Here is a 16,916-nt window from a genome sequence, read left to right on the forward strand (position 1 = left end):
CAGCAGAGAAGCAGAGAAGCCATATAACAGATCATATTTACTAATATGATCTGTTATATGACTTTTGATTGGATTTTTTGAAAATCGCCAGCCTGCCAGCCAATGATCGTTGCTGGCAGGCTGGTGACGAACTTCTTCTTTGAATTTTGCCGGCCCGCGATGCGCATGCGCGGGCCGGCTTTGAGCGAAATCTCGCGTCTCGCGAGATGACGCGTATATGCGTGGTTGTGCGCAGCGCTGCCACCTCCGGAGCGCGAATCTGCGTACAGCGGTCCGGAGGTGGTTAAAGAGGACCTTTCAGTTGTAAAAACGATGTGAACTAAGTATGCTGCCATGGAGAGTGGCGCCCGGGGATCTCACTGCACTTACTATTATCCCCGGGCGCCGCTCCGTTCTCCCGTTATGCTCTCCAGTACCTTTGCTCCTTAAGTTATAGTAGGTTGGTCTTCCCTTGTCCTGTGGGCGTCTCCTTCTCCTAGGCTGCAGCGCTGGGCAATCGCAGCGCACAGCTCACAGCCTGGGAGGTTTTTTTCTCCCAGGCTGTGAGCTGTGCGCTGCGATTGGCCAGCGCTACAGCCTAGGAGAAGGAGACGCCCACAGGACAACGGAAGACCCGCCTACTATAACTTAAGGAGCAAAAGTACCGGAGCCTATAACGGGAGAACGGAGCTGCGCCCGGGGATAATAGTAAGTGCAGTGAGATCCCTGGGCGCCGCTCTACATGGCAGCATACTTAGTGCACATAGTTTTTACAACTGAAAGGTCCTCTTTAACACATGTGGAATTATATACATAACAAACAAGTGTGAAACAACTGAAAATGTCATATTCTAGATTCTTCAACGTAGCCACCTTTTGCTTTGATTACTACTTTGCACACTGTTGGCATTCTCTTGATGAGCTTCAAGAGGTAGTCCCCTGAAATGGTTTTCACTTCACAGGTGTGCCCTGTCAGGTTTAATAAGTGGGATTTCTTGCCTTATAAATGGGGTTGGGACCATCAGTTGCGTTGAGGAGAAGTCAGGTGAATACACAGCTGATAGTCCTACTGAATAGACTGTTAGCTGCTTTTTTCTTGCCATAATACAAATTCTAAGTAAAGAAAAACGAGTGGCCATCATTACTTTAAGAAATGAAGGTTAGTCAGTCAGCCGAAAAGTTTGAAAGTAAGGGCTATTTGACTATGGAGAGTGATGGGGTGCTGCGCCAGATGACATGGCCTCCACAGTCACCGGACCTGAACCCAATCGAGATGGTTTGGGGTGAGCTGCACCGCAGAGTGAAGGCAAAAGGGCCAACAAGTGCTAAGCATCTCTGGGAACTCCTTCAAGACTGTTGGAAGACCATTTCAGGTGACTACCTCTTGAAGCTCATCAAGAGAATGCCAAGAGTGTGCAAAGCAGTAATCAAAGCAAAAGGTGGCTACTTTGAACAACCTAGAATATGACATATAATCAGTTGTTTTACACTTGTTTGTTATGTATATAATTCCACATGTTAATTCATAGTTTTGATGCCTTCATAGTCATGAAAATAAAGAAAACTCTTTGAATGAGGTGTGTCCAAACTTTTGGTCTGTACTGTGTGTGTATATGTGTATATATATATATATATATATATATATATATATATGTATGTGTGTGTATATATATATATATATATATATATATATATAATACATATACACACACACACACACACAGTACAGACCAAAAGTTTGGACACAACTCATTCAAAGAGTTTTCTTTAAATATAAATATATATAGCAGCAACTTCGGTTGCTAGAGCTATTTACATCTGGTTAGCAGAGCTAGAGGATCATCTAAAAAAATAAGACGCCTAGAGAAGATATTATAAATTCTGTACCATTACTCAGATCAGCAACTGCTTTTCTGGCGCATGCCTCTGCTGAGTCGATAAGGTTTTCTGCTAAGGATGCAGCCCTCTCTAACACAGCATGCAGAGCCTTATGGATGAAGGCTTGGTCGGGAGATAAGGGTCAGAAGCTAAACTATGCTCCATCCCTTTTTCAGGAGAATTTGTGTTTGGACCTACATAGGATAAGATACTAGAAAAAGCAGCCGATTAGAAAAATGGATTCCCAGAGGAAAAAGAAGCAAAGAAGAAGCCCTTTCGTCAGTTTCAATCTCAACCTAGATCATATAGGGGAAATTGGGCCGGTGGAGCTATCCCAAAGGGGGTAGAAGCAGAGGATTTATTTTTAATCCCCAGAATAGACAAGGAAACAAGCAATTACGCCAGAGTGGGAGGCAGATTGCAGAGTTTGCTTGTTCAGTGGAGCCAGATTACATCAAACCCCTGGGCATTAGGCTTCATTGCTCAAGGCTACAAGATAGAATTCTCTTCAATGCCTCCAGAAAGATTTCTGATACCTTCCCAAAACGAGTGAGTTATAACAAAAATCTGGTAAGGGGTTCAGGAATTACTCAGGTCAGGTGTAGTCCAGAAGGTTCCAGATTCAGAGAAGTGGAGAGGTTTTTACTCAAACCTTTTTCTAGTAAAAAAAAAAAATAGGATAACAACACCTTCCGTACTATAATAAATCTGAAACATTTAAACAGATTAATTACATACAGGAGATTCAAGATGGAGTTAATTGTCTCTAAAATGCCGTTAATCCAAGAGGGGACGTTTGACATCAATAGACTTGAAGAATGCCTATTACCACGTTCCAATCCACCAGGTATCCCAGAAATTTCTAAGATTCGCGGTAAAATATCAAAAAGGAATCCTTCATCACTTCCAGTATATAGCCCTCCCATTCGGCATCTCATTGGCATCAAGAATATTAACAAAATTAGTAGTAGAGATGGTTGCATCGCATAAAAAAGGAGTAAACAACAGTAATCTTAGGGACCCACTTTGGGCAAAAATAAGTTGGTTCTCCACTCTAAAACAATTAGCATTGGAGGAACCTTGGGAGATCCCGTTAATATAAATATTAAATAATCATTCATTCATTTATCCAGCTAAACTGCTGATAATATAGTATTTGAGATTATCCGCAGTTTAGCCGGATAAATGAATGAATATTATTCTTTTCACAAAGTTGTCTCTTAACCTCGGTATAAGAACGTCTCTTCTCTTGAATATCCTTAGAAAAATCAGGAAAAAAGGACAATCTATTTCCATTATATAGAATAGGGGGGCACTCCCTTGCCCTTCTCAATATCATGTCCCTATCTCGTGAAGCAAGTATCTTCACAAGAAGAATCTGTTGGTACCTTCCAGGAGTTATATTACCCCTGGAGCCCTTTCCACAAAAAATAATGGAGAAAAGTAATCCTCTCCAAAATTAAGTTCTGAATCATATCGCCAGGATTATCTCTTTCCATGCCTAGTGGTAGTCCCACAATTTTCACTTTTCATCGCCTTGACCTGTCTTCCAGATCCACCATCTTTTTTTCTTAAAGTATTCGCCTCAGATCTCAACATGAGGATTTCCGTTTTAAACATTTTAACTTCCTTCTCCAGGACCTCCACAGTTTTTTCTTTGGTCGTTACGCTGTCCCCTATTTTAGAGACATCATCTCTTATAAAAAGCACATCAGTCTGAATTACCCCAAGTTGAGTTGAAATATCTTTTATTAGCTCTCCATTTTTTTTTTAACCGCACTCAGGATTTTATTTAGTGGTGAGGTTTCATCTTTGGACAAGGCATTTAAATCATCTCTCTCTGCCCCCACCTCCTGAATATAATGATCCAATACTTCTTCCATTCTAGATCCGCCCTTTTTTTTTTATATGTCCGAATAGTGCACCCCTTTTTGTCCCGCTCTTGTAGTTACAACCTTTGGGGATTTCAAAAATTAAAATTTTTTGGCCATTTCTGGCAATTTCTGACCATTTTTGGCAGATGTATCCTCAGCAGAATGCCTATTTTGCTTAGGGGCCTTTTTTTTCTCTTTTCCTTTTTCTTTCCCTCTTCCCCTCTTTCCTCTCATTCCTTTAGCTTTTTTTTTTCCTCTTTCTTTTATTCTCTTCCCTTCCTTTTCTCCTTTTTCCTTCTTATATTGATTACCACTGAGGAAGATAGTATAAACAATTCTAATCAAGACTTTCCATGATAAAAAAATGAAAGAAAAAGAAGAAACCAAAAAAACTAAAAGGGACAAAAACAGTTCATCATAGTAGTTCTTCCAATATGCAGCCAGTACCCATCCAGTAGTATAATCAGAAAATAGAGCAAACTTTTTGGTGTAACAAGGCAAACACAGAAGGATTGAAGGGTATACACCGAAGACAAAAGGAGCGATGGATCAAACATATGGACCAGAGAGGACGCAGAGCAACATCTCATCCAACCTCAATCCCAAGCTGGCTGGAAGCAAGGAGCACGGAAGCGGAGGGTCAAGCAGCGGAGAGGTAGGCGAAAGCAGGCGGAGACTGGAGACCATCCATGAGCGCCAGGTGGAAACAGGTAGCCACGACACGGGTCTGTAAAGAGGAGCAAGCGTGCACCAGAAGCAGTGACCGTCCATGAACAACAGGCGGGAGCAGGCAATCACGGCAGGGAAACAGGCCAAGGTGCTGAGGAGGTCCAAGTCTCAGAGGCAGCAATACCCATTGATCAGTCAGGGTAGAACATAGTTTGCACGGCGAGGTGGAGCGGGAGGAAGGAGGTGCAACGTAGCTTGACTACGTCATCACATCCCCTCACCCTCTATTCTATTAAAAGTATTTTATTAAAATTAGTTTACTATTATAAGTAGTTTATTACAATAAAGTTTGTTTTTTGTTTTATTTTTAGCGTCCTTGAATTAAATTTTGAGCCACAAAAAGTGTCAAAAGCCCAATTTTGCAACTTTTTGATTCCAGAATTCTGGCATAATAAATCAGCGCTATTGTGTTTAAGTAAGGAATTGGAGGATTGATTTTTGTTCAAATTCTCAAAATTATTTACCAGCAAAGCAACTTCATATGGCCAAAATTTGTGAATGTCAAAGTACAGGGGCCCATACACAGTTCTTTTTTTTTCATAACCCCTTTTCCCCTTCCTCAAATTTGCTCGTAATACATTGTCTGGACTGCTGAATGTCGCACATATAAAGGAGTGGACCACCTGAGTGCAAGTTTCAGCAGTTCGGACAATGTTCAGTGGGAGCTTTGAGGGTGCAGAGTGGGGCAATGGGAGTGATCTGATTTAGGGCTAATTTCAGGACAGATTATCTTTAAACATGGCCCTCAGTTGTCAGTGTCCTTCCCTGAAATGAATAAAATTTTAAACAAACAGTTAATACCAAATATAACCTAGCACTTCACTTCCTCTTTGGTAGGTTCCTGGGTATCTATGACAGTGGGTTCCATTGGTGTCCTCATCTTGTACTTCAGAGTGCTGAAACAGTATTGAGCATGTTCATGCCAAGTATTGGAGACTAACTTTAATATTGGTCTATTCTGGTAGGTACAGATGTCTGAAGAGTTTGTTCTCGATCATGGAAAAATTCCTGAACATCCAGATGAAAGCCACGGTTGCAAGTTAAGCATTTTTGGAGAGGAAGGAGGATATGAAGCAGACAGTGAAAGTAACCCAGAAGATGCATCTGAAGATGATGGTACTTTTTTAAACATTTATTAGTAAATACTTTCGTATTCGAAAACAAATATGATGGTATATACAGGATGTTGAATGCTTGAAAAAAGTATACAACTAGACATAAATTGTTGTGATGAAATAAAAGCATCAAGGTGAGAGAGTTTGACACTGCGTAATAATACAATGAAAGACTGCAGCACTCTTCCAGTTCTTTGTAGTTTATTCAATCATGTGCATCAAACATGGCATGTTTGATGCACATGATTTAATAAACTACAAAGAACTGGAAGAGTGCTGCAGCCTTTCTTCATTTTAGCATTAGTGGTCCCAAGCCAGGATCCTAGGCTGTGTGCAGCGCTTCTTTTATCGACCCATTCCGGAGTTGGTAAGATGTTCTGCTGCTGTCCTGTTGGTTTTTCCACTGCCTAATAATAAAATATATGATTTGTGGGACAAACTTCCACTAAGCTAACCTTTAATTTACTAAAAGACTGAGGAGATAAGAAGGGCATTACGAGAAAAAGACATGGAGTGGGGCTAGGCAGTTGATGAAGTAGAATCATATTAGGTTTACTGCCTTTGGACAAGATATGTCAAACTAATGTTTATTGTTAACGTGTATTTTTTTTTTTTGTAAATCTTTCTTATTCCTTTTTCATTTATAATTAATATTTTGGTGTGTTTTTTTTTTTTTTTACACTATTAGCCCCCTTGGGGACTAGAACCTTTGTCCTATTCACCCTGATAGATCTCTATCAGGGTGAATAGGACCTCACACTGTCCCTGCTGCTCTGTGCTTTGTGCACACAGAAGTAAGGGAGCTTCAATAGCGTCCTGGCTGCCATGGTAACCGATCGGAGCCCCAGGCTTACACTGCTGGGCTCCGATCGGAACTTCCACTGAGGAGGAGGGGAGAGGGGACCCTGTGGCCACCGCCACTAATTATTAATACTGGGTCTGGGGGGAGTGCCCTGCGCCACCAATGATTAATACTGGGACTGGCGGGGGGGCGCACTGTGCCACCAATGATTAATACTGGGGTTGGGGGGAGGGGGCGCACTGTGCCACCAATGAAGATAACTTATTAATTCATATACAGGAGGCGGGAGCTGGCTGCAGAATTACATAGCCGGGTCCCGACCTCCTATGAGCGTTAGCTGCGATCCGCGGCAGTTAACCCCTTAGGTGTGGCACCTAACTACCGCAGATCGCAGCTACCTGTCATAGAGGTCGGGAGCCGGCTATGTGATTCTGCAGCCAGCTCCCGCCTCCTGTATATGAATTAATGAGAGTTATCTTCATTGGTGGCGCATTGGCCACAGCCCCTCCTCTTGTCCTCCCTCCTCTCATTGGTGGCAGCAGCAGCACAGGGGGGGAGGGAGACACTGCTTCCTTCTCCCCTGTGCTGCTGAGCGCGATCCGTATTCCCTATACGTTATCGGAATATCAGTAAAATAGATGCCGATAACTTTCAAAATCCTGAATATCAGCTGATAATATCGGTAAAACCGATAATCTGTTGATACCTATCCTATACCACCAGTTCCTGTTTCCTTTCCTATGGATAGGACAATTTTGTGGAGAGCAAAGGATTAGGCTGTAGGTCCCCGGAATACTCTGAATGGGAGTTACCTGGTTCGGCGTAAGTCTCCTCTAGGAGCCGCCTGATAAGTCTGGATTCTGCCTTCAGGATCCTGGAATTATTTTTCCGGCTGGAGTTCCTGGGCAGTCCCGACAGCACTAGGAGGTGTGGCCGGCACGTCGGAGCTTCCTGGCGGTGCTCCAGACGTCCGGGGCCTCCCTCTCCGGCTTTCCTGCCTGGGCGCATTTCGCAGTGGGGAACAGAGAGAGGCGAAATCTCGCGTGTGCGGGCAAGAACCGAAAGTGCGTGGTGCAACTTGTGGTATTTGGAACGCACGCAGAGTTCATTCCGGAAGTGGGGGAGGAGTTCTCCTACTAATGCACGGGAGCACCAGCAGGGACCCGACCTAGCGATTCAATGGTCCCTTAAGCGTGCGGTCAGAAGCAGACCAGCCAGCCTACAGGAAGAGTTAAACCTCTAATGAAAAACGCTCTCTCCTTGCCTTCTATCATGGAGGATGACAGCAGTCAGCGCGCCGACCCGCAGGAGTGTCATGAAGTTAGACCAGTACTCCTGGTGGGGTAAGGGGGATCTTTCCCCAGCCTTTTATTTCATTAATAGTTTTTAAAGGGGGTGTTTTTTTCTTGTCTCTATTTTTAGACAATTAAGGAGGGCCCTTAAAAGGCTACCTCAAAGACCAGAGGGAAAGAATGTGCGGTTTGCAAGAGGAAGCTTGCCCCTTTCTGGTCAAAGATGTTATGTCAGCATTGTCTTGACAAAGTTGTGGAAGGGGAGTCACCATCTCTACTCCAAAGCATTAAGGATATTGTGAAATCTGAAGTGTCTGATTTGATGAAAATGTTTAAAAAGTGCCTCCCTTCCTCAGCCTCTGGCAAGCAAGGCCTCTCTACCATGGTTTCAGATTCTTCAGACGAAAACGAGCTGGGAGAAATCCTAGATAGTTTAGACTCGTCTTCGGATGAAGAAACCACAGGTAGACCCCTATTTTTCCCAGATGATACGAAATCTTTAATAAAGGCTATCCATGCTACTATGAAAGTAGATGAATCCAGAGGTAAAAGTCTATTCAGGATATTATATTGGATGACTTGGGACATAGAAAATCCAGGGTTTTTCCAGTAAATGAAAATATAACGTTTCTGATCCAAAAGGAATGGAAGAAACCTGATAAAAAAATTCTTTGTTCCAAAAAATATAAATAGGAAATATCCCTTTGATGAGGCTGATTCTGCTAGTTGGCATAGGCCTCCTAAACTGGATGCCCCCATTGACAAAATTTCGAAGAGGTCTGCCTTACCATTTGAAGACCTTGGCACCCTAAAGGACCCAAATTTTTTCAGACAACGCCACTGTCGTATCCTATATAAACCGACAAGGAGGGACCAGTTCAGAGGGACTTATGTCCTTGGCTGCAGACATTTTTTCCCTAATCATACCTTGCGTTCCATTTATCAAGGCGGTACATCTAAAGGGAACAGAAACAAATTTGCAGACTACTTAAGCAAAAATATTTTGGACCAGGGAGAATGGTGTCTAAATCTAGAAACCTTCAACCGAATAACTCCCCTCTGGGGCTGACTGGACTGGACTGGACTGGACCTATTTGCAACCAGGGAGAACAGGAAATGCAAACTATTATTTTCCCTAAAGTCAAAAGACTCATCAACAGGGATAGATGCCTCCTCCCTCCCTTGGCCAGATCAACTCCTGTACGCCCCCTCCTGCTGAGACTTTTTCCAAGAGTTCTAAAAAAGCTGAGACAGGAGAAGGACGAGGGTCATCCTGATTGCTCCCTTTTGGCCTCGAAGAACCTGGTTCACCTGTTTGAGGAAACTCTCCCTAGCAGACCCTTGGATTCTCCCGGACAGACGAGACCTGTTGTTTCAAGGCCCTATCTTCCACCCGAATGTGAGACAACTACATCGAACAGCATGGTACTTGAAGGGGAGAGCCTAGAACGCAGAGGCCTTTCCAAGAAAGTGGTATCTACCTTACTATCCTGTAGGAAAAAAGTTCCTGTTACCTGTCCTGGATGGAGGCGGTCTCAAGGGTGCTGTCATGGGCTCATGGAAAAGTGATTACCGGTGAGTGTAATCTTACATTTCCATCAGTTATTGTAAGCCAAAACCAGTAGTGAAGGCTACTTAGAGATAAGTTATAATGGAAAGATATGCACTTGTTTTTTGTTTTTGACCCGCACCTATTTTTGGCTTACAATAAGGTTCCATTAACATGTCCGTAAGTGTTTTTCGGATCCGCAAAACATGGACGCCTGCAATGTGCGATCCGCAATTTGCGGACCGCACATCACAGACACTAAAATAGAAAATGCCTTTTCTGGTCCGCAATTGCGGCCAAGAATAGGACATGTTCTATTTTTTTCAGGAACGGAATTGCGGATCCCGAAAAAACTGATCCTGAAGATGCAGATCCGTTTCAGCCACATTGAAAGTGAATAGGTCCGCAAATTGCGGAACGAATGCGGACCCAAATTACGGACGTGTGAATGAACCCTCACTGATCAAAATAACTGATCACATAACTGAAGTGCGAACCCAGCCTGACTGCCTCATATAAGTCTATATCATGTTTAGGCTGAACCGACATCCTGACTCAGTGATCACTGCACCAGCAATGCTGTGGCTGAGCATCTAAGCCTCTGAATGTTCTTCTTACCCTTGATAGTGCTTAGCTGCTGAGCCAGAGAATGCTTCCAGTCAGAGCAGCAGTGTGTAATGTGATTGTAGTAAAAGCCAGGCTCAGAGACCCGAAAGAGGCAGAGCAATTGGCGGACTCTGGCAGCCGAGGGCCTTGAGGCAATGAATGGAGAACACAGGAGAGTTTAGCAGTGATTTTGTGGGTGCAAAGCTGTACTTCATTATACCTCTCTGGGTCTTGATGGAATCTGACCTTTTTGTCTGACAGTCACCTCTGATGTGATGTTGGCATCTGGCTCCACAGTCAGAAGAATGCAGCAGCACTGCATTCTAAGTGATTCCTCTACCCCAGTCCACCACTCATCAGATTGCCTCCAGATGTCAGTTGGGCTCCTCATAGGCTGCTCCCCCGTCCCCCATGGGTCTTTCTTTGGCCAGCCTTTTCTTAGCCTATGCAGTCAGAGACTTACTCTAGTGCGGGGATGGTGCAGCAGTGCGTTGAAATTGGCCAATGAGCAGCCGCCCTCCCTAAAAACAAAGCTTTTAACTTGTCACCTAACCTAGACCTGAGTATGGAGCTTTGCTTTTGGATGTTTTGGGCACTGGCAATATTGCTGTAATGCTCATGAGATTCACAGCATGCAGTGCACTAGTTAAGTACATGAAAAGCATTAATGTGTATTCATGCGCATTAGCTTTTTTTCAAAGTGATAATTGCCTGTACAGGCGTTGATGACTCTTTTATAGAAGTTGTTGTGAATGGTCGCAATTCACGGTTATATTGATAGGTACTTGAACGTCCCACAATCAAAAGAAATTCACTGCTAGTGTGGGATAACGTTTAAAACAAAATAATAATTCCTTGTTGAAATATAATTAAAAGTAGGTAGGAACAAAACACAAAAGAAAAAGTACAGATGTAAACGGCAGGAGAGCTGCCAGCACCATTATCAACTACATCACTCAACCGGGGAAGTAGGCGTAAGTACCACGTAAGTGTGACCCTGGTGAGGAGGTATGGGGAACCAGAAATAGCCTCACTAGTGTCCACCCTGCGGGTCAATCACACGTGGAGCCCACCTGGCCACATATGGCTCAGTCTAACGCCCTCGACCCTAATAGTGGTTAATTAGTGGGTGGTTCCCCTAATTCCTAAAAGCTACAGCTGTGTGAGGATAGGCTGGCCATTGTTTGATGGAGCTAACTAATACTACACTGTAAGACAGGAACGATATCCCTCTCACTTATCAAATAGTTGCTCCTATAGGCTTTACCCATGCCTGTCCACAGCACGATCCCCCTGCCTGTTCCCTAGCTCTATGCGTTTCTGCTTATAGTTGCTCATCAAGAGCCGAACAGAAGCATACACAGAGGATGATAAGAGGACTGGCTACACACACGCTGTTGGTGTGAAGCCTCTGGCAATGGTATGGACGCATGCACAGCTGACTTAAAAGAACAAGTCCCCTCATTTATAGGGTGGTGCTGATCGGGCCGGTATCCAATCGGAAGAAGGAGGGTGGAGAGGACAACCAGAAGGTGCCACTCCCCCGTCCGCCCCCCACATACCTCATTGGCCGGATCGCTGAGGTGTCGCCACAGGGAGACAAAGTGGTCAATATCAGCTGCTGGAATATGGAGACGACAGCAGCAGTGTATAAGAGATCAAAGGAGTCACACACCACATAGCCCACAGCAAAACCTCGCCACTGAAATCACTAGGGCTATTTGGATAATAAGATTGTCTACGTTAATCGACACCCAGATTCTACTCATACAAAGATCAATAAATAATTATTATAGATAGGCTCTCTTCATTTGGTACAACCCAGAAACATTAGTGTCTATTGAAATATTTAATATTATACGTTCCTAAAAAAAATACACTTGTAACTTAAAATGATAAAAATAAAATACAATAGATTGTGCTAGATTTAAAGGGATTCTGTCATGACATTTGAGGCCTATAACCTAAACATATGGCCAGGTCCGTACTAATAACCTGAATCCAAAACTGTCCTTATTAAATGTGCCTGTGGCTCTATTAGCACATAAAACAGGTTTTTATAACTGGTCATTCACCTACCTAAGGTGCCCAAGGGGACGTCGCTTCATACAGGGTGCCCGGCTGCAGCCATCTCCGCCTGGTGCCCAGCGCCGCCTTCCCACTATAGAGTCGCCTTTCAATAGAGTCGCCGTCCTCACCTCAGCACTGCCTCCGAAATCGTCCGCTCCCTCAGCCAGATCCCGTGCGGCTGTGAGAGGATGGCTGCAATAGGGCGGTAAAGGCATGTTTGAGCGAAGTGCGCCGGACTGCGCATGCGCACTTCGCTCAGCGAGGCCGCTGCCAGGAGTCCGCACGGGCGCAACAGGTTATACCTAGTGCGCACGCGCGGGATCTGGCTGAGGGAGCGGACTATTTCGGAGGCGGCGCTGAGGAGAGGAAGGCGATTTCTAGTGGGAAGGCGGCGCTGGGCACCAGACTGAGATGGCTGCAGCCGGGCACCCTGTATGAAGCGACGTCCCCTTGGGCACCTTAGGTAGGTGAATGACAGGTTATAAAAACCTGTTTTATGTGCTAATAGAGCCACAGGCACATTTAATAAGGACAGTTTCGGATTCAGGTTATTAGTAGGGACCTGGCCATATGTTTTGGTTATAGGCCTCAAATGTCATGACAGAATCCCTTTAACAAATTTAGTGCAAAGGAAAACTGGTTTAGTCGCCCATAGCAACCAATCAGATTCCTTCTTTCATCTTCCAAAGGAGCTGTGAAAAATAAAAGGTGGAATCTGATTGATTGCTATGGACAACTAAGCCAGTTCTATTTTATACCAGTTAGAAAAATGACTATATACAGTCAGGTCCATAAATATTGGGACATCGACACAATTCTGACATTTTTGTCTCTATACACCACCACAATGGATTTGGAATGAAACAAACAAGATGTGCTTTAACTCCAGACTGTCAGCTTTAATTTGAGGGTATTTACATCCAAATCAGGTGAACGGTATAGGAGTTACAACAGTTTGCATATGTGCCTCCCACTTGTTAAGGGACCAAAAGTAATGGGACAGAATAATAATCATAAATCAAACTTTCACTTTTTAATACTTGGTTGCAAATCCTTTGCAGTCAATTACAGCCTGAAGTCTGGAACGCATAGACATCACCAGACGCTGGGTTTCATCCCTGGTGATGCTCTGCCAGGCCTCTACTGCAACTGTATTCAGTAACTGCTTGTTCCTGGGGCATTTTCACTTCAGTTTTGTCTTCAGCAAGTGAAATGCATGCTCAATCGGATTCAGGTCAGGTGATTGACTTGGCCATTGCATAACATTCCACTTCTTTCCCTTAAAAACTCTCTGGTTGCTTTTGCAGTATGCTTTGGGTCATTGTCCATCTGCACTGTAAAGCGCCGTCCAATGAGTTCTGAAGCATTTGGCCGAATATGAGCAGATAATATTGCCCGCAACACTTCAGAATTCATCCTGCTGCTTTTGTCAGCAGTCACATCATCAATAAATACAAGAGAACCAGTTCCATTGGCAGCCATACATGCCCACGCCATGACACTACCACCACCATGCTTCACTGATGAGGTGGTATGCTTAGGCCAAATATGGCAAGGACTCAGCCAACAATTAGCTCCAAGAAGATCAAAGAAGTTTTAAATTTACCTGTGAGTACTATTAGACACCTATGTGAAGCCAAGCTATCTGCAAGAAGCCCCCGCAAAGTCCCACTGTGGAAAAAAAGACATGTACTGAAGAGGTTACAATTTGCCAAAGAGCACTTAATTATTTTAGAGGAACAACACAAATTTTATATATTTTTCCTAATATTTTTATTTGGAATAGAATGTGTAGTGTTCCCAATGCATTTGTGTGTATGGAAATATAAGCTATTAGAAGGATTTTGAGCTTTATTCACTTTTTTAAACACACTGCTTAATTTTGAACACAACTGTACATCTGTATTGCTTTTTCATTTTATTGGTAAATTTTGTTGTTTGCACTTTTCAATACATTGGGATTGTGCAAAAGAAAAGAGATTCACCAGATTTTTCGAATATGAGTGCTAAGCAAGTGCCCCCAACATAGTGTTCACAAAACCTCATGTACATATAATCAGTCTTTCTTCTGTTTGTTAGGTTTTATTGTATTAAAGAGAACCTTTCACCAGAGGAAAGCCTCTAAACTAACTATACAGAAGTGTAGAGCGGCGCCCAGGGATCCCGCTGCACTTACTGTTATCCCCGGGCGCCGCTCCGTTCTCCCGGTATAGCCTCCGGTATGTAAGTAGTTAGGCTCCACCCACTTGATCCTGCCGGCGTCTTCTTCTCCTATGCTGTAGCGCTGGCCAATCACAGCGCTCAGCTCATAGCCAGGCTATGAGCTGAGCGCTGTGATTGGCCAGCGCTACAGCATAGGAGAAGAAGACGCCGGCAGGATCAAGTGGGTGGAGCCTAACTACTCACATACCGGAGGCTATACCGGGAGAACGGAGCGGCGCCCGGGGATAACAGTAAGTGCAGGGGGATCCCTGGGCGCCGCTCTACACTTCTGTATAGTTAGTTTAGAGGCTTTCCTCTGGTGAAAGGCCCTCTTTAACTCCTCTTTGTTTAATCCTTTTGTACTTTTGCAGAAGTCAAAACAAAACTTGAAGAATTGTTAAGCACAAATGATGAACTAGAGATGTGTACCAGCGGAGAACTTTTGTATCCTGAAATCTGTGCTTTAGTGCTAAATTTACTTTCTGGATATCACGCAAACACAAGCTTAGTCAACAGAGTTTTCCACACCATTTTAAAAATATTGAGGATGCGGAAAAAGAACATTTTGCTTCTAGTTCAGCAGGTACGTTAATCAGTAGTTTTAAAGCGGGGTTGCACAACCTTTTGTGGTTGAGGGCCACATTGTCAGACTGAAGTAATCCCAAGGGCCGAAAATAAAAGTTAAAGGAGTATTACCAACTGAAATGCTGTATTAATAGCATATTGTACCTATAGTATATGATATAGATATCTGGTTACACCTCCAGGATTCCCATCTAATGGGAGAAATACATGAAAAATACTTGTGAGCAGCCACAAGACATTGACATACATGTCTGGTACCAAATGGTTGGGGGCCGCACAGAAATATATCGATGGCCGCATGTGGCCCCCCGGCCGTAGGTTGTGCACCCCTATTTTAAAGACTACCAAGAATGAATGTGGAATAATGAACATGGAAGATTAGCTAGATGTTTGAATTCCAGAAATTGTATAAAACATAAATTTATTGGTAGAATTTTAAAGGCTGTGTACACCTTTTGTTAGGACCGTACTTAGGTTAGTTGTGGCCCTGTGCAGAAAACTCAATGGTGAATACCTCTTTTTTTTCACAGATATGAAAAAGGGAGGTTTCAAAAAAGTGTATTTGTCTCTCGTCTCCTAGACCTCCAGAAATATCGATATTTCACAACATTTTAACCTCTTAATTACCAGTGTAATTACCCTTTCTTTTCAGGCCAATTTTTCAGTTTTAGCAATGGGCCTACCTAATGGCCCATTAATTTCTGAACAGACTTGCATGTATTTGATATTTTTCACGGGACACCTTAGACCTTTCTTTTGTGCGATTAGTTGACATATAATATATATATTTTTTTTAATATTTAAGGAAAACTGTTAATTATAACAATGAGTCATTAGATTGCTATTATCCTAAACTCCAATGCACTGCTCAGGAGCGGGCACCATCTTTAAAAACTCAACATGTGACGTAATAGTACGTAACATGTCGGGAAAGGGTTAAAGGACTAAAAAGCATTTTGGATTTTGGTGGCCTATTTATCTGTTGCTGGTTCTATGGCACCATACTGCCAGTACAGTTAATGTACAGTGCTAAAACATTACAAGCCCCTTCAAAGTGACATTTTATGTTGTCCCTCTATGGCATTCATTTTGGAGAAAGAAGGATATTTTAAGTATTTGGATTTTTATTTTATTTTTATAATGTAAAAAAATATGTATGTTTGTATATTTTATGCAGGGAAAAGAACCTGCTGTGCTGAATATAGCTAAAACTACGAATACCTAGATTTTTTTATTAAAAAGTAAAAAGTGTGCTTTCATAGAGTGCAGGCTCACAACAAAGATAAGAACAAGTTTTAGGCTGCAGACCCAGTCCCCAATTCCATAGTGTCAGTATCACAACCAATTTTCTAAATGCATATTCCGTTATAGAGTGTAATAATTTACTGGGGTTAACACTGCACTCACTCGACAGAGGGAATCTCGAGTCCGCAGAACGCAGTGTGCCAGAATGCCAAGGAGAATACAGCAACCTCCTTCGTCCCGGCACATAAATCTGCTGAATGATGTAATGCCAAGATTACTGGAGTCAGTGCTTGACTCTCAGCCTTTATGCGCTTGCATATTTACAAAGGTCTTTTTATTATGACACCTAAACAAAATAAATAAGTAAGCGCAAAAAAACATGCAGAATGCCAGTACCCAGAGTAAATAGTGCAAAAACATGCCAGCGATGTGCAAAAATATTATACGGCAGAAATATACGATAATTCATATATGAAAAAATTCTTATTCTAGTATAAAAATACAATTTTCAAGAAAAAGTATATGAACCCTTTGGATTTCTGCATAAATTGGTCATAAAATGTGATCTGATCATCTAAGTCACAACAATAGACAATCACAGTCTGCTTAAACTAATAACACACAAAGAATTAAATGTTACCATGTTTTTATTGAACACACCATGTAAATATTCACAGTGCAGGTGGAAAAAGTATGTGAACCCTTGGATTTAATAACTGGTTGAACCTCCTTTGGCAGCAATAACTTCAACCTGTAGTTGCAGATCAGACGTACACAACGGTTAGGAGTAATTCTTGACCATTCCTCTTTACAGAACGGTTTCAGTTCAGCAATATTCTTGGGATGTCTGGTGTGAATCGCTTTCTTGAGGTCATGCCACAGCATCTCAATCGGATTGAGGTCAGGACTCTGACTGGGCCACTCCAGAAGGCGTATTTTCTAATGTTTAAGCCTTTCTGTTTTTTTATTTACTTCTGTGCTTTGGGTCGT

The 16,916-nt window shown here is 42.9% G+C and overlaps 1 protein-coding gene across 2 annotated transcripts in view; it reads left to right on the forward strand.

Moving 5' to 3' along the window:
* LYST (lysosomal trafficking regulator) overlaps nucleotides 1–16,916 on the forward strand; it is a 736,927-nt gene that overhangs the window by 114,943 nt on the left and 605,068 nt on the right. For both annotated transcript variants that reach the window (XM_040429442.1, XM_040429443.1), the window contains exons 7-8: nucleotides 5,426–5,576; nucleotides 14,468–14,679. In XM_040429442.1, coding sequence (XP_040285376.1) covers nucleotides 5,426–5,576; nucleotides 14,468–14,679 — 363 coding nt within the window. The remainder of the gene's footprint in view (nucleotides 1–5,425; nucleotides 5,577–14,467; nucleotides 14,680–16,916) is intronic.

Source organism: Bufo bufo, chromosome 4 (genome assembly GCF_905171765.1).
Source record: "Bufo bufo chromosome 4, aBufBuf1.1, whole genome shotgun sequence".
Classification (NCBI taxonomy): Eukaryota; Metazoa; Chordata; class Amphibia; order Anura; family Bufonidae; genus Bufo; species Bufo bufo.